This window comes from Narcine bancroftii, chromosome 2, assembly GCF_036971445.1.
Source record: "Narcine bancroftii isolate sNarBan1 chromosome 2, sNarBan1.hap1, whole genome shotgun sequence".
NCBI lineage: Eukaryota > Metazoa > Chordata > Chondrichthyes > Torpediniformes > Narcinidae > Narcine > Narcine bancroftii.
In genome coordinates this window covers 228,015,554-228,039,601 of record NC_091470.1, presented here as the reverse complement: position 1 = coordinate 228,039,601, position 24,048 = coordinate 228,015,554, and the positions used below count along the sequence as shown (strand labels likewise).

Genomic DNA, 24,048 nt, shown 5'->3' with positions numbered 1-24,048 from the left:
AATCTTCCATTACAGTTACAAAATCAATTACAATAAGAGTGAAATAACGCCACTTACAAAAAGGGATTATGAAGAGTATCAGCAGGAGAGTAAGTTCAAGTGGCCACAAAAGGGCATTAAGTATCTGGGGATAAGGGTGGACAATAACCTACAAAATTTATATAAATTGAATCCCACTGCTTGGAAAGATCAAAGAGGACTTGTATGCCCATAACATTGATGGGTAGGGTTAACTGCATTAAAATGCACATGATGTCAAGGCTACAATATCTTTTCAATCTTTGCTCATGTCATTGCCCCAGAGTTTCTTTAAGACACTCAACGGACATGTTAGGCAGTTTATTTGGAGGGGTAAAGTGGCTAGAGTCTCCATGGGAAAATTGACTTAGGATTATAGTCTGGAAGGAAATGAGACTCTCAGACTTCAATAAATAGTGGCCTTATTCTTTGGGGGGGTGGTATACCCTCTTGGACACAAATTGATATACACAAGGTAGGGGAGAAGATAGCAAGAGAGATTATATATAAATGGGATTCTAAATTAATAACAGGAAAAACGGACAACCCCATATTAAAGCACACAATTCAAAAGTGCCAAAATATAAACTAGATTATTGGGTTAAAAGTGGGGTTGTCCTCCAAAGCACCCCTAACCCAGAATAAATTGATACCTATGACCATGGGTAACAAGATCCTGGACATCTGGTGCCAGAATGGGATTAGTGTATCAAGGACTATTATGAAAGGAGGCAGCTCATGTCATTCAAGCAATTAAAAAATAAATTTGATCTGTCAAATAGGACCTTCTTTTGCTATCTTTAATTAAGATCTATTTTGAGAGGCAGTTTAGGCCCATCTTATGGCCCTGACGATGTGTAGTGACATGGAGGCTCTAGTTCAAAAGGGGATCACATATATTCATTTCTGCTATATATCTCCTGTTCCACAATGAGGGCCTGAAACCAGGCCTCCATAAATAAAGGCAAAGATGGGAGTCAGATTTAGGAACAACAATCCATCAGTGATGCTGGTCTGACTTGTGTCAGGACAGCATGACAGCAGTTATTAATGCTAGAAAAAGGCTAATGCAATTTAATTCCTGCACCATCTATACCTCACGCCACCAAAATTGCATAAGGTAAAGTCAGAGATTTCAGAATTGTGCTTTAAATGTGGCATGGAAACAGGAACCATTATACATTTAACCTGGCTATATACCAAAGTGAGTCATAGAAACATAGAAGATAGGAGTAGGTCATTTGGCCCTTTGAGCCTGCTCCGCCATTCAATGAGATCATGGCTGATCTTAAAGTTCAGTATCCCGTCCCCACCTTCTCTCCGTAACCCCTAATTCCCTTATACTGAAGAAATATATCTAATTCCCTCTTAAATATATTCAATGAACCTGCCTCTACTGCTCTCTGTGGCAATGAATTCCACAGATTCACCACCCTCTGGGTAAAGAAATTCCTCCTCATCTCGGTTCTAAATGGTTTGCCTATTATCCTCGAACCATGGCTCTGGGTTATGGACTCCCCCACCATCGGAAACATCCCTTCCGCATCCATTCTGTCCAGTCCTGCCAGAATTTTGTATGTCTCTATGAGATCCCCTCTCAATCTTCTGAACTCCAGCGAATACAATCCCAATTTGCGCAATCTTTCCTCATAAGTTATTCCTGCCATTCCAGGTATCAGCCTGGTGAATCGCCTTTGGGGACATTCTGGAGAAAATTACAGGGGTGGAATATCCACAGAACCCAGCACTGTTCCTATTGGATGATATTTTATGTATGTGAGTCTGAGACTGTCCATATACCAAATTCAATTTGTAAAAGTTGCCTTGGGGGTGGCCAGGAAATGTATAGCAGTTACCTGGAACTCTGACTCCCAGCTGATCACTGCACAATGGAACTCGGAAATGAAGAGTTATATTCCCCTGGAGAAAATCACCAATATCCTGAGGTGGAAGTACGACATGTTTGTTGAAGTGTGGCAACTATACTTAGAGTACATTGGAACACATAAGTGATTAACCTTCCCGATGCCTTTCTTCAAAAGGAACAGTGGACAGTAGACTCACACCAATCCCGGAATGCCAAGATTGAAGAAATAACTTTGAGGCCCAGTTGGCATTCCCCCCTCCCCCCAACGAAATATTTTTTCTGTCTCTGTTTTGTTATTTTAATGTATTTGTATTATTATTCTCAGCAATATATGTTTGTTTCTGTTAATTTGGGATGGGATGGGAAGAGGGAAGAGGAGAAAATTTTTAAAAAGTCTTCATACAAAGTGGTCTGTAAAAGGAAAAGATTGATCTACATTGTGTATAAAGCATGAGTCTGTAAAATCAAAACTAAAATTTTCAAAAAAACTGATACCACGGACTGGAGCTGTTTCAGGGAGGCAGCTACCTACAATGGTCATGTAATCATGGAGGTGTACACGAGTTCAGTTACTGGTGACATCAGCAAGTACATTGAGGATGTCACTGAGATCAAATGCTTCACAACCAGGGCTAACCAGAAACCATGGTTGGATGCAGAGGTCCAGGCCACTCTAAGAGCTCATGATGCTGCCTTCAGAAAGAGTTGGATGGCACTGAGATCAAGCATGGCTGAACTCTCCCATGCAATTAGGAAGGCAAAGTGGGGTACACACAGACAGCTGTGTGACACTAGCAACACAAGGCACATGTGACATAGAATCAAGACTATAATGAATCGCAACTCAATCTTGCAAGTTAAGGATAATGAACCCTTCCTTCCAGACAGACTGAATATCTTTTATGCACAGTTTGTTGAGAAGAACAGGCTGATAACAAAGAAAACTCCACGTCCCCTCTGATGAACAGGCCAAGGAGAGGCAAACCCTATCCAAGGTGAACCCACACAAGGCAGTGGAGCCAGACAACCTACCTGGTCGGGTACTGAAGGACTGCACAAACCAATTGACGGAGGTTTTCAGGGACATCTTCAACATCTCATGGCAGTAGATCATTGTTCCTGCATGGTTTAAGACAACCACCATCATCCCGGTACACAAAAGGGTGACAATAACAGGCTTCAATGATAACCGTCCTGTGGCACTGACCTCCACCATTATGAAATGTTTTGAGCACCTGGTGATGGAATACATCAACGCACACCTCCCAGGGACGCTGGATCCATTTCAATTCACCTATAGAAGAAACTACTACAGATAATGCTATAACTTTGTCCCTTCCCTCCATCCTGACCCACCTGGAAAACAACACCTCATATGCCAGGCTACTGTTCATTGACTTCAACTATGTGTTTAATATGATAAATCCCCAGAGGCTGGTGTAGAAGCTGTCCTCACACCCCCTCTGAAGTGAGATCCTGGACTTGCTAGCAGAAACACCACAGTTTATCTGGGTCATTGAACATTGAACATATCACGCTGAGCACACTTCAGGGTTGTGTACTCAGCCTGCTCCTGTTCACACTACTAACCCATGACTGCATTGCTATATCCAGCTCCAACAGTGTCATCAAGTTTCCAGATGACACAGCACAATTACGATTTTCTTTCTTTTAAGGAAGGGGATAAAGTAGCATGGGTCAATGCTGAAATGAATAAGACAGGTGAACAACAATCTGAAGTGATTATATAAATGGAATGAGGTGTTATTGATTGGGGAAGTAGATATACCAATATTGAGAGTGATAAGATTGTGGCATATGGTTCATTGATTGATGGGAATGCAGGGATATGCCATTGGTACAAAATAGACTGATGCCTTTTATGTTGAATAATAAGAATTTTATTGATTGGTGAAAGAAAGGAATAAAGGCTATTAAAGGTTGTTATCAAGATAGATGTTTAATGACGTTTGACCAATTGAAACTTACTTATGGGATACAAAATAATACAATATTTGGATAATATTAATTAAAGGCTTTTTTATGGGAAAATTTGACTTCATTATATTTATTACCACAGGAAGATGAAATTGAAACTATCATAACAAAACCTAACCTTAAACAATTTATTGCAGTTATGTATCTTTTACTTTTAAGAGGAGTTAAGAAAAAAGGTTTCTGATGTAAGCAAGATACTGGTACTTTTATTCATTCTACATGGACATGTCCTAAATTGAATTCCTTTTGGACTTATTTAATTGACTTTTTACAACAGGTAATAGGGACTCCACTTCCACAGAAGTTATTTTTGTTAGGAGATATATCAAAGATTAATTTGGGATCCAATGTGGAATGGTCTCGGAAGGAGTCTTAAAGATTGTATTGGCAGTTGCTAGAAAATGTGTAGCAGTTTCATGGAAATTGGAAACAGATCTAGTATTAGAACACTGGCGCAATGAAATTCGGTGTTGTATACCTAAGGAATAAATATGGAATTTTTTTGGAAAATTTAGTTCCTATATGTGCAGAAGATTGGTGGTGTTACTTTATAATATATTAAGATTATTAGTTAAATTTGACGTAATTTGTCACTCCTTAGCCTCATCCTCATGATGAAATATGTTCTTATTATCTTCAATATAAGGTACAATTGTATTTTTATAATCTTTAAAATTTTATATATATATATATATATCTTTATTGTTATTAATATATGATATAGTTGTATAATAATATCCAGTATTATTGTTAACCTAATCTATTTTCTTTTTCTTCTTTCTTTTCTTTCCTTAGGGGATTCATGGGAGGGAGTGGGTGGGGGGGGGGGGAGGAAAATGAAAAAAGCATGTATGTTTTTTTGATTAGATTAAGCTTTACCCATGTAATTTGAATGGATGTGTCAATATAATATGAAAAAAAAGTTTGCAGCACTACAGAGAAGAGGTGGAAAATCTATGAAATGGTCAGAGAGTAACAACCTGAATCTCAATGTGGACAAGGCGAAGAAGATGATCATGGACCTCAGGAGGACCAGAAACAACCACCTTCCACTACACATCAACAACTCTGTAGTAGAGAATGGAGAGCACCAAGTTCCTTGGAGTTCACTTAACTAGTTACTTATTGTTGGACACTCAACATCTCCTCACTTGTCAGGAAGGTGCAACAGGAACTACATTTACTGAGAAGATTGAAGTGGGCAAGACTACTGGTCACCATTATGTCAACCTTACACAGGACCTCTATTAAGAGCGGCCTGGCCAGTTGCATCACAGTGTGGCATGGTTGCAGAGATATGGATTGAAGGTCAATCCAGAAGACTATGAGTAGCAGAGAGAATCACTGAAATCACCCCCCACCCCCCTCACCATCGATATGACCTAATGGGATTGTTGTCTGAAGAGGCCGCGCAAAATCATTGAGGACCCCATCTTCCCTGCACACAGCATTTTTCAGCTGCTCCCATCAGTGAAGAAATGCAGGAGTATTAGAGCCAGCAAAACCAACCTGAGGAATAGCTTTTTAACCCTGGGCAGTGAGAATGCTGAAAGACCAAAGGAACTGCTCACACTAATCAAATGAGTCTCTCATAATCATGAAACAATATTTATTTATTTCTATATATGAATACTTGTTCTGCATATGTATTGTTTGTCTGCATGTGTGTTATGTCTGGTTGTGTGTCTGTATGTTTTGTACAGAAGACCAGAGAATGTTGTTTCATCAGGTTGTACTTGTACAGTCAGATGACAATAACCTTTTACTTGATTTTCCATGCTTGGGAAGACCTAATGCGCATTGGATAACTGCAGAACATCTCTGATAAGTTGCAAATATTACCTTGTACTTGGTTGCCAGTTACTTGAAATCTCACCTGTCACTTCATTGTGTGTACTTTATTTTCTGCATTGTTCCAGTGAAACATGGTATAAGTTAGGATAGATGCCACTCCATCTTCCATCTAGGCCTGTTAGAGCCTTCTTGATCTAACACTAGTTAAATTTTAAATAATTAGCACTTTTAGCCTACTCTGATTTTTTTTTAAAAATTCCTGGCCCTTACCATTGGTCTAGAAAAGTGCTGTGGTCGGTGTGTTGTGCAGTGAATGAAAGAAAAAAGCACACAGAAGCTGTGAGTGAGTGAACCAACCAACTGATTTTACTGGAACTCTCCACTTTCATGATCCTTTTCGTCCCTCCCACTGGGACCATTGTGATATCAACCCAGTGCAAGCCTGCATCTCTGTGACCTGGTTTGCTTGTGGATCAGTGCAGCTCGCTACATGACCCCGCCCCCCCAACACAGAACTGGTGTTCGGAAGTGCCAAGTCCATAGTTCATTCGTTTGGGAGGCCAACCTCTCCACCATGGTGCTGGAACAGTTACTGGTTGGTCAAGGTCAAGGTGTGCTGGTTTTAGGTAGCTGCCTCCTGTCTATCCCCATTGTCCAAAAGGCACGTAGTCCCAATGTGTTGTAACATCTGTATGGACCCTCATATGGGCGCTGAAGGGGTGTCCGGTGCACGCTTATGAAGATTCACAGTCTTCAAGATCATTCAGAAAGTAGGATGGAGCTGGACTGTGTGTATAGGGGCCAAGGTGCCAACATTCTTGCAAAGTTGTGTTAGGAGCGCTGTAGGTGTTTACTCCTAGCTGCGAGTCACTGGCACAAACTCTCCCGGGACTGTCAGCAGAACTTCATAAATAAGCTCAGCAGAGGATGTAGCCAAATCCTTCAGCATTGTGTGGATGCCAAGGAGCATCCAAGACAGCTCATTCACCCAATACGCACTTCGGAGCCACGCCATAAGGTCCGCCTTCAAATGCCGATGGAACCTTTCCACTAAGCTGTTAGACTGTGGGTGGTATGATGTAATTGTGTCCCTAGGAGCTGTGCTAGAGCTGCCCATTGGCCTAACGTGAACTGTGCTTCCCTATCTGATGTGATATTTGAAGGAAGGCCAAAATGGGGTATCAATTTGGTGATGATGGCCCTCGTGCAGGATGTCATGGAAGTCTCCAAGAGTGGGTCAGTTTCTGACCATCTAGTGAACCTGTCCACCATTGTGAACAGGTACGTGGCTCCTCCGGAAACCGGCATCAGCCCAACAATATGCACACGGATGTGGTCAAATCATCTGAGTCTTGCTTGCCTCTGCACCTTGGATGTCTGACAGGGCAAGCAAGTTCTGGCCCAGTGGTCAACCAATTTACGCAGGTCATGCCACATGAATCTGTCTGTGACCAGTTGAATTGACGCCTGGATAGATGAGTGCGCCAACCCACGAAGCACATGGAAGACGCAATGCCTCCATGTGGTGGGAATGATGGGCCTAGGTTGACCAGTGGGCACATCACAGAGAAGTGTGGCTTTGGATAGCTCAAGATCCATGACTTCCATCTGTAGCTCTGGAAATGAAGTGCGGTAGGTTGGTATCTTGACATTTTGCCACTGCAAGCACTGTATAGTCAATTCCATTGGATATGGAGTGCACAGACAGACGGATGTACGGGACAGAGCGTCAGCCATGACATTCTTGCCGGAAATGTGCTTGATAGCAATCATGTACTCTGAGATATAAGAGAGGTGATGCTGATGCCTTGCTAACCATGGGTTCGACACTGGCAAAGGCAAAAGTGAGGGGCTTGTGATCAGTGAAACCAAGAAATCCCATCCTTCGAGGAAATAGTGGAAATGGCGAACAGTGAGGTAGAGGGCTAGCAACTCCCTGTCAAATGCACTATAAATCTGCTCCAGGGGCCACAGGTGTCTGCTGAAGAAAGCAAGTGGCCTCCAATGTGCATCAATCAGCTGCACCAGGATGCTGCCGATGGTCGTGTTGGATGCATCGACTGTGAGGGTGGTGGGCACATCAACACGTGGATCCACTAGAAGGGTGGCATTGGCCAGAGCATCTTTGCCTGGTTGAAAGCTGCTGAAGACTCCACATCACAGCTGAGTTCTTTGGTATGACTTGACAGCAGCTTGAAAAGAGGTCTCATGGTCCTGGCAGCTGACAGCAGGAACCGATGGTAGAAGTTGACTATCCTAATGAACTCCTGCAAACCTTTGATAGTAGTTGGCATGGCAAACTTATGAATGGCCACAACCTTTGACAGAAGATGGACCACCCCACGATGACCAATGCAGTGCCCAAGGAAATCGATGGCTGTCAGGCCGAACTGTCATTTTGCTGGGTTGATGGCTAGGCAATGGCAGATCAGCTGCAGATGTGTTAGGTACTCCTGTCATGAATAACTAGTGATGAGGGTGTCATCTAGGTAGATACAAACAAAATCCAGGCCGCACCCCATTGAGTCCATGAGTATTTGGAAAGTCTGCACTGCGTTTTTGAGGCTGAATGGCATACAGAGGAACTCAAAAAGGCAGAATGGAGTGATGAGGGCTGTCTTGGGGGTGGTGCTGGGGTGCATAGGGATCTGGTGGTACCCCTGGACCAGGTCGATTTTTGAGAAGATCCTGAAGTCCTGGACGTGGGGAACTGGGTACCGGTCAGCTGTCATGGTGTCATTGACCCCACAAGGTCTCCATCCCACAATAGACCACCACCATGTGTAGAGGAGAGGCCCATGGGCTGTCTGAGTGCTGAATGATTTCCATCTCCTCCATCTTCCTGAATTCTTCCTTGGCAAACTGCAACTTGTCGGAAGGAAGTCTGCGTCTCTGGGCATGTAGCAACGTCCATGCATGTGGATGTGGTGTTGGACATCATGTTTCGGGACCGTGGTGGAGAACTGTGGCATTATAATGGCAGGAATCCTGCCAGGATTCTGGTAAACTTGTTGGCCGTTAAGTTTACTGAGCTGAGGTGGGGGGCCAGGAACTTGGCTTCTCAAAGGGTGGTCTGGAAGGTCCTGGAATTGACCATATAGTGCTTTTTCATGTCCACCAGGAGGCAGTGGGCTTGAAGAAAGTCTGTGCCAGTAGGGGCTGAGACACATCAGCCAAAGTGAAGGTCCAGGTAAAACGGCAGGAGCCAAATTGCGTGGGATGGTCCACACCCTGTACGTGCTTATGCTGCTATTGTTGGCAGCAGTGAGGGATGGTCCCAACATTCCATTGCAGGTGTCTTGCTTAGAGGGGGGAAAGACACTGACCTCCACCCCTGTGTCCATGTAGAAATGACGCCCTGAGTTCTTGTCCCATAGATAAAAGAGGCTGTCTTAGCGGCCGACCATCATAGCCATTAACGATGGCCAGCCCTGGCGTTTCCCGGATGGGAGTAAGGTGGATGGCAGTGGCAGGCTCCAGAACCCTATTTCAGATGGTAGAAACACTACTGCTCTGAGTTTGAATCTCCACCTGCTGCAGATGTTGCTGGCCTCCTTGTTGGAGTGGGAAAGAGACAAATCGCTGGGCATGATGCAGCAACTAGGTCAACAGATGCCCCATCATATTGTTTGGCATGCCACAGGACATCTACACAGGCTACTAACCTGTGTGGGTCATTGAAGGAGTAGGCAGATGTCTTACGGAACCTGAGAAATATCTGCTCGAACAGTAAGCAGAGCCCAGTATATTATTTATAAGGGCGGACGGTGTGCAGTCGCCAGGCTGTCCATGTGGAGCAGCTGGGCTATTCATTTGCAGTGAGAAAGGCCGATAGTGCAGCTGAAAAACACCTTAATTGCCTCATATCTGTCGGCGGTTGGCGGCTGATGTAAGAAGTCGATAATTCAACTGGCAGTCTCCTGGTCGAGCAGACTGACCACGTAGCAATACCTGTCTGACCTGAAACTAGACTGCAGCCTGTTCGAACTAAACTAGTGGCTGTGATGCCCAAACATTCGGCAGCTTCACTGAGACTGCATTCTGTGCATTCATGTTGTTCGTCGTGGGGTCCACAATGCTGTTTTGGACCATCGGGAACACCACTGTGGTTGGTGTGCTGTGCAGCGAATGAAAGAAAAAAACCACACAGGTGTGAGTGAGTTGAACCAACCAACTGACTTTACTGGAACTTATCAGCACTACTCCCATGATCCTTTTCAGCCTCTCCCACCAGGACCATTGTGATGTCAGTCCAGTACAAGGCTGCATCTCCATGACCCGGTTTGCTTGTGGGTCAGTGCAGCTTGCTACAGTGCCATGATTAATCCTTTGTTTTCCACTAGCATCTTTTTTCAGTTTAATCTCTCTTGCCCTACTTTCCAACATAAATGTAACTTATTTTGTTCACTACATCTTCTCACATTTTCCACATCTTAAAATATGTGTATCAAAATATATTAAAAGTGTCTCCTCCAAACCTTCCGTAGATGCTGTTTGACCAGGTGAGCATTTACAGCATTTTTTTTATATATAGAAAAGGATGATGCAATTTTAGTTTTAAAATGCTCTTTATAGATTGTGTTTTCCTCCTTTACCTGGGTCAGCTGATTTCAGAAAGGAGAGCCATAGTATTGTAATTGGCCTCAATGCATGAAAATAAAAGAAAGCAATTACAATTTCTGCTTCATTAACATGCATCCAACTTTGGAACTAAAGTGAGTAACCCACAGTAAAATTTGTGACTGGCTTAGTGCCCTAACCACATGATAATTGCTGTGATATTGAGCTATCCTAAGTTAATTGCTACCTCTAAACGATATCCCAAAGGTCAATGTCTGTAAGAGGGGAGAAAATTAAGGTAAAGATAAAGTTGTTCTTTTATTTGTGAAGTCTACATGCATGTTCAAATGAAAAATATAAATATTGCCTAGATCATGGACAATTTGATATTAATTCAGTTACTCTGGTGTGAATGGAATTGGAGAATTTAATTTTAAAATAGATTGCTGTAATTTCAGAACAGTACAATACAATTTCATTTTTAATCAATTTATTTAATTTCTTTTGAGGAGTAAATAAGAACTCCCTAGAATTACAACTTTGCAACATGAGGACGTGCAAGTATTTAGACTGTAAATATTGTAGCACAAATTAATTGCACTTATTTAGATTTTCTAACATGGAAAAATATCTTGAGTACTTCAGTAAGAAAATTGGCCACACAATCAAAGCAGATAAAGCTGATGTTGATAACAGGTTGTTCAAGATATTTTTTTTTTATCAAGAAGAAATCTGAGTAGTTCAGATCAGATACTATTTACTGCCATATAATAAAACAGACATATAATATTATACAAAATTACCTTTAGTCTGCCGTAAGGCCATTAGCATTGCCCGGCACCCCTTACAGTCAGAGAAAGCAAAGCAAAAGAGTGTCCTCTCAAAGTCACTGAATGTCCATGGATTTGCTGTTGGAGCTGCTACAGTTTCTGCAGTCACAGAAGACTCCAGTTCAGTTCAAACCATCAGCGACCAGATCCAAACCTCCGACACAATCTTGGAGCTCAGCACTCAAGACTCTTCAGGACCTCTCGTACCTTCAGCACCCTCTCAAATCCTGGTTTTGAAATCTGGATTCCATGAGCCAGTCTCCAGCAGCCCATAGACTGGTGTGGATTTTTTGATCTAAAATGGACAGTAGCCAGTGTGGGTTTCTGGCCTGCAAGTCACCAACAGCTCATCTGCTATGTGTGTCCTTCAGCTGCAGAGCCCCTCGCTGGTCCACCACCATGGTCACTGTCCTTAGGATTGTCACCTCTGCTTCTCCTCAATGGGTGGGGGGGGCAGGGAGGGGTGTTTTCCCCATTACTGGTGACCTGCACCAGTCTGCTTCTCCCGGAGAGTCTGCAAGTCCTTGTGGCCACGACCAAACACAGGTGACGCCATCTTGGGCTGAGATCCTGCTGTCGCAGGATTTTATATAAAACATTGTTGACTCCTTTAACAGGGAATTTAATGCCTGTCTGGAATATCAGCAGTGGAACTGTGAAGTAGGACCCCGCATGTAAGCGCTGTGTCTCAGTTCACTGCTCTCCCTAGGTCTACACCAGAGGTAGTGCTGCTGTTACAGCAGCTCTGGCAGTGCCGCCATTTTTTTGTTAAAACATGGCTGACAACTCTTTCATTTAATTGAAGTTTGGAAATTATTACTCAAAGTTACACTCGGAATATTTCAATATCACAATTTTCTCATGTTACAATGTTTTTTGGGGGTGGGAGACTTGCAGATAAGGAAGAGCAACAGAAATAAGATCAACTCAAAATATAGAGAATCTTTCTGCTATCCCAAGAAATACCTTTCCAGATCAATCTGGCTATTTTGGAGATTTTGTATGTAATGTGATGTTTTCATTGCCTACCTTTTTTTTTTCAAACCTGTTTGCTTGTTTATTAAATAAAGGAGTTTTATTTTGTTCTTTGCCTTTCAGAACAGAAACTACTGAAATTAGTTTAATAAAAGTACTAGATGATTGATGGACTTGACTAGTGCATTACTTATCCAACATTTAGTGATCTGAAGCTGCATGGAGTGAGTTTTCACAGGGCTTCAAACTCCTGCTTTTCAAAGTCTAAATAATTTTGAATTTAAATATAAGAGGCAGTTATTAAGTCTACAGATGAGATGCCAACATTGCCTGAAAGGATAAAAGTTATAGATGCCAATGATTTGTTTTGTTAGAAAAAAAATCAAATTAATTTTTATCTGAATTGAAGGTTGGCAGACAAGGCAAGAAATGCACTGTGATAGTACAGATCTATCACCAATGTATATAGTGTATATAGTTACTGTATCTAGACTGTGCTCACAGCGATTGGCTGAGAGCTAAGCCACACCTATTGTCTGGGCCTTAAAGGGTTGTGTCCCTAGCCAGGTCGGATCATTCCGGACTGGTCGGCCACCTGTGAAGAGCTCCTGTCTTTTGCTAGTAAAAGCCTTGGTTTGGATCAACAAGTCTTTGATTCTTTCGACGAGCTCTACATGCACAAAATAATGAGCAACAAAAAGTGTGGAGGAATGAAGGATCTTGAGGTCTATTTCCACAAATCCTAAAGGTAGCAGGTTTGATAAAGTGGTTCACATATATGAAATGTTTTTCACCCATTAACTGAAGCAAGTGTAGCAGATGTTTTAAATATTAGTTAATCTAAAGGGAAGGACTCCTGAAGGACCTCGAGCACTGAAAGCTCCTGATCATGCCGGAGCTTTGGATCTGGAGCTCGGGTTTCTGATGGATCAAAGTCTGTGCAGCCTGCAGAAGCTGCGGGAGCACTGGAGGCAAATCCACAACACTCAATATCTCTGAAGGGACTCTCTTTTGCTTCCTTTTCTCTTATTGTTAAGGCCATCGTGCTCATGGTGAGTTTTTGCTTTACAGCAAACAAAAGTATATCATATATGTTACATTTTTAAAGTATTATTATGTGACAGTAAAATAACATTGAACCTTGATAATTACAGTGCAGCGCAGGCCCTTCGGCCCATGATGTTGTGCCTACCTATGTAAACCTTCTCCACAACAATCTCATCCTCCACCACCTTACACCCATAACCCTATTTTTTTTTCTTGCATTTGTGTGTCTAGCTAAAAGTCTTTTGAATGTTGGTGTTGTGCTGGTCTCCCCTCTGCCCCCGGCAATACAATCCAAGCATCCACCATGCCTCTGAGATATCCCATAAACTTTCCTCCACACACCTAAAATAGCAAATACAAGACGACTTTTGTTTTCACCCTGGGAAAAAGGAGTTGGTTCTCATCTCTCAATGTTTTATATACTGTTGGTAAACATTCTCTAAGGAAAACCATGATGCCACTATTTGAATCAATTATTCTGATAGAATAGTGTGTTTTTAAAAATTCTTGGTTACCATTAGAACTCTCTACATGCAGTTAACTAATAGCATAGCATTGATTATTTTATTGTCTTCTTAGGTATGGCCCATGCACATCAAAAGCTTCAGTCCCAGCAGCTGAATGCAAAGAAGCATAACTGCTCTTGTCTACACTTGTTCTGTCAGTCTGGTAAGGGGAGCTGAGGACTAAGCATTCTTCTGAGCGGCTCTTTCTAATTTAAGACCTAATGAAGTGTGACAATTTTTATATGAATTAAACTTTGTTAGTGGAAAGAAGAACTAATCTACCTTTCAGACTAGAATGTAAACAATTTAAATCGAAGCACGTATCTTATAAGTTGTTTCTTTCACTAGTTCAGTTGTAATATATTGTCTCTACATAGCTTGAATTGTAATTTGAATATCATTGTTTTTAATTTTAAAATTCCCTGATTGGGCTCTGATACAAAGCCGATCTATTTTTTAAATATTTTATCTTGACTTGTAAATACCTTCACTGTTGACTGTCCTTTAGTTCTCAGACCATGGAACATTTCTGGGGAAATGATTCAAAGTAAGTAAAACTGTTCTCAAAAGAAGATCAAAGCTCAATGAATGAAACTGTTAACTTGTATTTAATGCAAATAGCAACAACTTATCCACAAAATGTAGACTTTTTTGAAGATGAGAGCTGGTTAATTGTGCAGCATTTCTTTTCAATTGGTAAATGAGACCATCAAAGCAATTTACAGCACATCAGGAAAACCTAATGTCTTCTGTTTGGAACCATGAATTAACTAAGCTCCTCATCATTTACATTCTTGATTGTTCATCTCATGGCAGAACATGCAACTTCCTAATTAAACAATACTGGATGATAGAAGGTTTGATAATGAACTTTAGGGCTTAAATGTGCTTCACTGAAGGAATTTTTATTTTCATTGGATCCATTGATCTGATCCTGCTACAACACAACTTGTGTGCAAATATTTTAAAACACTTAAAGTAAGAGTTTCGCTGATTGACAATTTTTGCCATTTTGACATATTACTTGTAACCATTGTTCATCAGTGGAGGAATATTGAACAAAACTCTTGGAAATCAGTGACATTCTCATAAATGTTGAATAGATTAGCTACACTAAAATGAAAAAATAAGGTAAAATTAATTCTGACTTGGTCATAACTGTTAAGCAATTTACTGATTGTTACTTTTTTTGTTAGACTTGGATGCTATTTAAAGAGCATTTTGGTGCTTTTTGATGCTTATTCTCAATGTCACCAGAATATGTTATTGTAGATACGAAGAGAAATTGTCAACTTGTGTTATTTCTGGTATGTACTGTTTTGAGATTTTATGTAACTAGTTGTCACTCCAAACTTCCATTAGGATCAATATAATTCAGACATTTGAAGAGAAAATTCATGAAAATAGTGCATATGCAATAAAAAATGCCGCTGATAAAAATCTGATCCATCAAACAAATATCCCTCTTAAATCTGACTGTACATTTACTGTGATTATCCAATTTGTAGTGCTCAGCACTGAAACTTATTTTGAAGTCCATTTGTATAGGGGACATAGGTAGACAATGTGCCTAGCTTGCAAAATAAAATACTGCATGCAATGAATTTTGGAAAAGTCCAGATGTAAGCAGAAGCTACTTTGGCAAGACAGCTGTATATTTAATGGGAAATTAGGCCTATCTAAAGAAAATAATTGATTTTACGGAGATTTGGGATGCTTTGAAGCATTACAATATGTCATTAATCTTTGGAAAAAGTTTTGCGTTGAATCAACTTGTTATTCTCATTCAGAATTCTGAATTTTTGATACAAAATAGCTGGCAATGATTTGTAGTGGTCTAAAGATATGTAATTTGATTTAGTGTTGAACTTTTCTTTATCATAATGACAGGAGATGCTCCTTTTCTTCCACTGCACTTTTTAAAAATCCATTGATCTAGGTTCTTTCAATAAAGAAGATCTCTCTGAAGTCTGAAGATTTAGTGGTAACGTGAAAGTACTAACTGTTCCATGCCCATTACACATCTCTCTTCATTTGGAGGTAAGAAATTGGGACTCAACCATCTAACACAATAAGAGTTTCTACAATGGAGTAATTGCTATGCTTTTAATACCAAATATCCAGATTTTGCCAACGTTTAACCACTCAGATGCTTGGACTTTGTTCCAAAAATTCTCCAATAGTTACTATTTAAGATTTTTAAAAAAATCCAAATTGGTTCTTATTAAATAGTGAAAGAATGTAAAGCTTTAAAGTGGATTATTTTCAAATGCAGGCACATAAACTTAAGATGATGGTTTTTCAAGTCTGTTACAAATGGGAAATTCTGGAAACTGATTAGTTAATCAACTGGAGAGAGCCAATGTGTGGATACAGGACAACAATTTGGTATCTGTGTTATTCGGTCAGTTTTTAAACTGTACATAGCTACCTGGTTCAGTGGGAGAACCCTCACCCACACCGCTAGAGATTATGGATTCAAATGCCAGTTTCAGAATTTGAGCACATAATCTGGATTTGCTTCAATACTGCATTGTTCTCAAGTGTTTTACTCTGATTATCTACTTGTTTAAGTGGGCTTGAATCTTTTTGTAAAATTTAAAATATGAATGTTCTGTCAAACTTTACTTATTATCCAAGCATAGAGATGCATGGTGACATCTTATTTGTTCGGGATATATACACAAAGTACTTATTTATATAAATGGCCTTGGAAGTATTTGCACTGGCTTTGAAATGTACTGCAGGACAATATGGAATTGTACAAAGTTTTCCAGTTTTGTGCTGCATAAAATTTTGGTCTTTCCACTTGTCCATAATGCAATTTATGACTATCAAGCTGAATTCCAGTTCAAAGATAAACATTTAAAATTGAAAATTCATTGTGACTTTGTCTTGTTCTACCCATTTATTTAAATTCTCATTTTAATATGGTGTCTGCTGGAATCTCTTAATGTATCTCTCAATTATTTGTCTATTCACATATTGGAATTTTAGTGAAAAATGTTTTCAATCAATATATTTTTTGCTTTTTTAATCTTGTTAATTAATTTCTTGTTTTTCTTTGTATAAAACTACAAGGCTCTATCTTAGAAGAATTTGCAATCTAATGCTGAACAACTACAGCAAAGGAGCTCCTTTGAATTACTTTTCTGCAATGACACTTAAACGTCAGCAGACGCTGTGATTATAGTCAAAACACAAAAATGCCTGAAAAACTCAGCATGTCATGCAGTGTCCATCGGAGGTAATGGTATATAACCAACTTTTTTTAACCAAAAATAGACTTTATTAACGATAAATTTTTTACAAAAGGAAAACTGTTCAAAGTCTTTTCCAACCATTAGTTTTGTACATTTCCATAACTACATTCATTCCTGTTTACACCATTGGCATCATTGTGGAACCTTGTCATTATTCCCCCATCTATTACTTGAGGGCCTTCTGCTTGTTCCATATATAGCCAACATTTTGGGCCTGGCCCTTCAAAGTATGAGTAAAAAGCAGTCATGTGCCTGAATACAAAGCCTGGGGAGGAGGGAAGAAAGGGCAGGGGAGGAGCATAGGCCAACAGGTAAAAGGCCATAAATGGACATGGATAGGATAGAAGAGAAAGGTGAGAATTTATTGAGGGAGGGGGTAGCTCTGTGAATGCACAGCTGGAAGAAAGGTGACAAGGAAAGAGAGAGAGCGAGACCAAACTAAAGGAAAGGAGACATGGGGAGGGGGGAGGGGAGGAGTAGATGGGGGCTAACGGAAATTGAAGTGGCTGTTAATGTCATCTGGTTGGACAGTGCCCAGACAGAAGATGACATGCTGTTCCTCCAATTTGCAGATGATCTCAGTCTGTCAGTGCATGAGATTATGGACAGATATATCAGCATGGGAATAGGGTGGGGATTTAAAATAGGTTGCCACTGGGAGATGCCCACTACTGCAGCGGACAGAGTGTAGGTGCTCAGCAAAATGATCTCCCAGTCTGCATCCAGTCTCTCCAATATGAAGGAGGCCACAATGGGAGCACCAGATGCCATAGATGGCCCCTGCAGATTTGTAAGTGAAGTGTTGCTTCTCTTAGAAGGACTATTTGAGTCCCTGAATGATGGTGAAGGAGGAGGTGTGCGCGCAAGTAGAGCATTTCTTGCGGTCACAGAGGTAGGTACCAAGGGGGCAATTGGTGAGAAGGGAGGAGTGAACAAGGCAGTCAAGAAGTGAGCAATCCCTGCGGAAGCTGGAGAGGAGAGGGGAAGATGTGTCTGATATTAGGATCAGGTGGCAGAATTGTTTTTCTCCCCTACCTTTCTTCTATTTCTATTTAGACTATGGATTACTCATTCTAAGCCATGTTGAAATTCAGAATTTTTGATTATTATAAAGTTAGTTTTACTCCTGTAATTAGTTATTGTGTATAATATTTAATAAAATGGTAATTTGATTGTTTTTTATGGAATTGTGCCATTTATGACAAGCTTTTTTTAAAGTATAAGCTGACTTGTTTCAAGTTTCAATGCTCTTCTACTACTATTTGCAGTGACTTTTCATGCTGGTATTCATGCAGAAATAGGGCATCACAGTTTGTGTAGCACTATTAAAATGCTTGTGAACCTGGTTCGAATCTAGATGAAGTTTATTATCATCCGATTATTCATATACAACCTGACGAAAGGCTTGTTACCGTGCTTCATCTCTACATTAAAACTAATTACATTTTAAAAATTTTAAATTAAATTAAAATGTGAGGAACATGGCTAAGCAAAACAGCAGCTGATAAAACATGGTGATTCAGTTGCTGCCTTGATTTCTAAAAACTGGAATTGTTTCTCTGCATGGTTAATGCACCTCCTTGCTCCCTTTCTGTTGTCATCATGCTTTTCTGTCCCACGTGAAGAAATCTTTTGTCTTGTTGAAATCTGAAAATTGGCTCTCTTTTTCTTAAAAGACAGAAAAAATTACTAGATATCAATCCAGTTCTGTTTGATGGCCAAGCTGGGAGTAGTATCAGTTGAGTCTGACTGAAGTATTCTATGATTGGATCACAATTTCTTGTAACTTTCGCCATACTTTTTGGTAATGTGGTTCAACAGCTGATTTATTGTTCTGCATTGGTTGGACATGTTTCAAGCTTTTTCTTCTTTTTCTCTGACTGTAAGAGGCACTTCAGGTAATTTCTGCCGATGGTGAAACAAATTTCATGTAATATTGCACTGTCTTTATTACATGACAATAAATTGAATCTTGAGCTGAGTCTATTCTTGGTAAATGATAGCCTTGGATCAATGATATCAGAGGTTAATATTACATTGTAGAAAATGGAGAGTGATGTACAAGTTCATTGCAGATGTGCATCTTACCTATTTTCCTTGCTCCTACACATTCTGTCCAATTGGCTTCAATGGAGTCAAAATAGAATGGTGAGTACAAATATCATTTGATCGACTTGGATATGTTTGATACCAGCAAAATTTATTCTTTACTGGACACATCAGTCTGATTGTTCAGTATAAGAAGAGGCAGGAATGCAGCTTCTCGGTCAAAGCAAGCTGAGACTGGCATGATTTCTTAGATGGAAAATTCCTCCTCCATTTCAGAAGAAATTTACTTGCATTTTAAAATTTCTTGGTCTTAATCTTTACACTTATAAGCCACTGATTTACCAAAGCTTATAAACAAATAAAGTATACCCTCACTCATTTCTTTCAGCACACCATGAAGTCAACTTTTTTTTTATTATTCACTAGACACAACATTGTATTCTTCAACTCCCCAAGTACCACCCAGCTAAATTCTTCTGACCTTCTCATTGTCTCAACATCACATGGGTGATCCTGATGCTCTCACTCTCCTCCCGACGACCACAACAGCCCCCACACAGCCTCCCAGTCATGCAAGGAGGTGAATGATTGAAATTGTTCCACTACGTAATGGTCTGGAGGGCTGATAGTTCGGCCCAACCTTGTACGATAGTGCAAGACAAGCGTGGCACAATCCAACTGGCAAGGGTGCAACTGGTCCTCAGACTCTGGCTCCGGCACAGAACATGAACTGTCAATATATGTTGGCTTCAACCTGCCAATGGAAACCATGTCAGCTTTTCCATTCCTGTCCATCTCAAAAGTCTTTGGGTGGAGTCTTAAGACCTGAAACGTGTCATGATAATGAATATGTATGAGATGTACCGGAAGTCACGTGGTATAGGAGAGAGATAAGAGCACAAGCAGGAGAACAAAGGAAACTGGAAAATAAAGACTCTGAGAAGTTTACCTGATAAAACTTGTGTTTGATGTTTTATTAACTTCACATTTCGGGCCACAAATGTGACATTGGCAACGAGGATGAAAGAAGCTTGAAGAAAATTAAAGACTAAACAAGATTACAGAGGATTATAGACAACTTCAAGGTGATAAGAATTTTCTTTTTGACTCAGTACTTTTGGGGCTGGAATATTTCCTCATGGCTGGTGCAGACGGTGACTTTCTAACACATAGTGGAATTGCTCATTTTGACCCAACGGGTGATGCAAGCACTGCAAGTGTGAAGTGGAAGGCATGGCTGGAAGAATTTGAATCCTACGCCGACAGTCATGGCCTATTTCTAGATACCGGTACGGTTGAACAAAAAGTGCAGAGGAGGGCGTTACTTCTTTTCACTGCGGGACCCGCAGTTCAGGAAACATTTAAGACACTTTTGAATACTGGAAGAAAGGATGAGTACCGGAAAGCGGTAGATGCATTAAATGCACACTATGTAGTGACACCGAATGCTACATTTCAACGCCATTTGTTTCGGGGAACGAGACAAGAAGATGGCCAGACAATTGCTCAGTACGTGACGAGACTACGCCAGCTAGCTGTTGGATGCAATTACATGCCAGCTGATTTGGACAACCAATTATTGGATCAAGTCGTACAGCACTGCAGATCAGATAAACTCAGAAGACGTCTACTGGAAAGAGGGAGCGAGTTGGAACTCACCGATGCTTTAACCATTGCTGCTGCATTAGAGGCTGTTGAAGGGCAATTTCATACCATGACCCTGAAAGACAACTCGAGCCAGCAAATTAAGAGCCTCTCACATCGCCATAACCAGCCAAGATATATGTCGACACAGGACGTGGAGTGTTATCGATATGGAAACCGAGGTCACTTTGGAAAAGACCCATATTGCCCGGCCAAAGGCAAAGTTTGCAGAAAGTGTGGAGGTAAGGACCACTTTGCAAAGAAGTGCAAAAGCAAGTCCAATGCAGACCAGAAGAGGAAGAGTACAACTTCCAAAGGCAAAGCCTGGGGGAAAGGAAAGTATCCTGGAAAGAAAGATACCATTCGCCAGATAGATGGTGACGATGATGATACCCAGGAGGGACAGAGTTGTTACCAATTTACGTTGAATGAAGTACATCATGAGAAGGTCCCAGTGATCATTGGTGGAGTGACAGTGCAGGTCATTGTAGACTCAGGCAGTGACAATAATGTGATTGATCGACATTTATGGGAGAAGTTGAAAAGGAAAAAGATCATCTGTACCTTAAAGAAGTGTTCCAAGAAACTGTATCCATACACAGCAACCAAGCCATTGCAGACCATTGGATGTTTTACTGCAACAGTTGAAGCTGGAGATAAGTACACTGAAGCAGAGTTTATGGTCATAGAAGAGAGGGGAGAACCATTGCTGAGTAGAAGCACAGCGCAAGACCTGGCAATACTTCATATTGGAGCTTGTGTCAATTCAATTCAGTCATACGAGGATATGAAGCAAGAATTCCCCACAGTCTTCCAAGGAGTAGGAAAGCTGAAAGGTCGACAATTGAAGCTAGCGGTAGATGAAACGGTCAAACCCAAGGCACAACCAATGCGCCGAACTCCGTTTGGACTTCGTGGGAAAGTCGAAGCAAAATTAAAGAATTGATCGAGCAAGACATTATTGAACCGGTGGAACATTCGACACAATGGGTCAGCCCAGTAGTGATTGTGCCCAAACCAAAGGGTGACATAAGACTATGTGTTGACATGAGAATGGCCAATGAAGCTATAATTAGAGAACGACACCCTATACAAACAGTGGAGTAAATACTTCAAGAACTAACTACCAGCAAGGTATTCTCAAAAATTGATCTGAAATGGGGCTATCATCAATTAGAGCTGGATCCAGGTTCCCGAGAAGTAACAACATTTGTGACTCACTGTGGATTGTATTGTTACAAGAGACTATCATTTGGAATTAATGCAGCTTCAGAGATCTACCAGTATGAAATCCATCGAGTGATTCAAGGCATTCCTGGAGTTGCCAACATTTCTGACGACATCATAGTCCATGCACCAACAAAGGAAGAGCATGACAAACGGTTGAGGCGTGTACTATCTAGACTACAGGAGGCAGGCCTTACCGTGAATGGAAATAAGTGCCAGTTCGGTGTGTCAGAAATAGACTTCATGGGACACAGACTTACACGGGAAGGACTAAACCCTGCAGAGGCCAAGGTGAAAGCTATTGCAGAGGCACGTGCACCTCAGAACGCAACAAAGGTGAGGAGTTTCCTGGGATTGGTTAATTTTTGTGCAAAGTTCATTCCTAATTTCGCTACAGTGGCAGAACCACTAAGGAAACTAACCAGGAAAGGTGTACCATTTCATTTTGGATCTGAGCAGAAGAAAGCGTTCACAGCGCTGAAGCAAAGCCTGACAGATGCAAAAACTCTTGGATATTACGATCCGGCGGCATCAACCAAAGTCATAGCAGATGCCCGCCTGGTTGGTTTAGGAGCCGTGTTGGTCCAGATGCATGATGGAGGACCAAGAATCATTGCCTATGCCAGCAGATCGTTATCAGATGTGGAAAGAAGATACTCTCAGACAGAGAAAGAAGCACTCGGACTTGTATGGGCCTGTGAGAGGTTCCATGCATATTTATACGGCATTGAATTTGAACTCATCACAGATCATAAGCCATTAGAGGTGATCTATGCACCTAGATCCAAACCATGTGCCAGAATAGAGAGATGGGTACTCAGACTACAACCCTACAAAAATAAAGTCATCCACATTGCAGGGAAAACAAACATTGCAGATCCGCTGTCCAGATTGGTGAAGGATGGTGGTCCACAATCCAAGTCAAAATTGGGAACAGAAACAGAGAGCTTTGTACGCTTCGTAGCTATTCAGGCGACACCGAAAGCTGTGACTACGAAGGAAGTCGAGAGAGAATCCGAACGTGATCCAGAACTCAGGGAAGTAAGAGAATGCATACAGAGTGGACAATGGGACAAGTGTACTCACAAGGCTTACATTCCCATTAGAGACGAACTTTGTTGCATCGGACAGTGTGTATTAAGAGGTTGCAGATTGGTGATACCACAAAGATTGAGACCGAAGATCGTATCCTTAGCGCATGAAGGACACCTCGGCATTGTTGGTACCAAGCAAAACCTCAGGACCAAGGTATGGTGGCCAGGTTGTGATAAAGACGCAGAGAAATTTGTTAAAACTTGTCACGGATGTCAAATCACAAGTAGGAGTAATCCGCCAGAACCGATCCGGAGTACGCAACTCCCGACAGGACCATGGATCGACGTAGCTGTTGATTTCCTTGGACCTTTACCGACGGGTGAATCAATTATGGTAGTGATAGATTACTACAGCAGATACTATGAGTACGTGGTGTTGAAGTCCACAACCACTGAAAAAACAATACAAGCATTAGCAGAGATATTCGCAAGATATGGATTACCTGTTACATTATACTCTGATAATGGTCCACAATTCATTTCAGAGACATTTGCGGAATACATGAGGACCACAGGTATCCACCATCATAGAGTAACTCCGAAATGGCCGCAAGCCAACTGAGAAGTAGAGAGACAAATTCAATCCATTGAAAAACGATTGAGGATTGCACACGCAGAAGGACAAAATTGGCAAGAAGCATTGCTATCTTATGTGGCTGTCTATCGAGCAACGCCTCATGCAACCACTGGAAAAAGTCCTGCAGAAGCATTTTTTGGAAGAAAAATCCACACAAAAATGCCACAAATAAAGGAAATCCGAGACGACCAGGAGATGAGGGACCACGATGCTGAAAAGAAAGGTGCAGCAAAGCTGTACACAGATTCGAAACGTGGAACCAAGTACTCAGACATCATGCCAGGAGATAATGTTCTAGTGAGGCATGAAACTGGTGGTAAGCTAGACACACCTTATTACCATCAACCCTATACTGTCGTATCCAGAAGTGGCAGTATGGTGACAGTCAAGTCTCCGACTAGAATCCTGTATAAGAGAAATGTATCAGGTGTAAAAAAGTACCAGTCCAGAAATACATCGAGCGAAGAGGTTGAAAGGCCAATACGAGATGCTGAAACTGAGAGACCTGATGATGTTCCAGAGGCAGTTACCAGCACTCCTGATGAAGTGACTAGAGCGCCAGAAACACCCGAAGCCGTGGCGAGCAGTATTTCAGACGC

The 24,048-nt window shown here is 41.2% G+C and overlaps 1 protein-coding gene across 8 annotated transcripts in view; it reads left to right on the top strand.

The window, feature by feature from the left end:
• The window catches only part of LOC138755119 (uncharacterized), a 48,945-nt gene extending 27,432 nt beyond the window's left edge, over positions 1–21,513 (top strand). For 3 of the 8 annotated variants that reach the window (XM_069920447.1, XM_069920449.1, XM_069920444.1), the window contains 5 exons: positions 13,669–13,758; positions 14,104–14,142; positions 15,535–15,635; positions 16,677–16,842; positions 19,334–21,513. In XM_069920447.1, coding sequence (XP_069776548.1) covers positions 20,046–21,497 — 1,452 coding nt within the window. In that variant the 5' untranslated portion in view covers positions 13,669–13,758; positions 14,104–14,142; positions 15,535–15,635; positions 16,677–16,842; positions 19,334–20,045 and the 3' untranslated portion in view covers positions 21,498–21,513. Of the gene's footprint in view, positions 1–9,740; positions 10,180–13,668; positions 13,759–14,103; positions 14,143–14,791; positions 14,903–15,485; positions 15,636–16,676; positions 16,843–19,333 lie in introns of those variants that run through there. The other 5 variants (XM_069920450.1, XM_069920442.1, XM_069920445.1 and 2 more) reach the window with 5 other exon arrangements.
• The last annotated feature ends 2,535 nt before the right edge of the window (positions 21,514–24,048 follow it).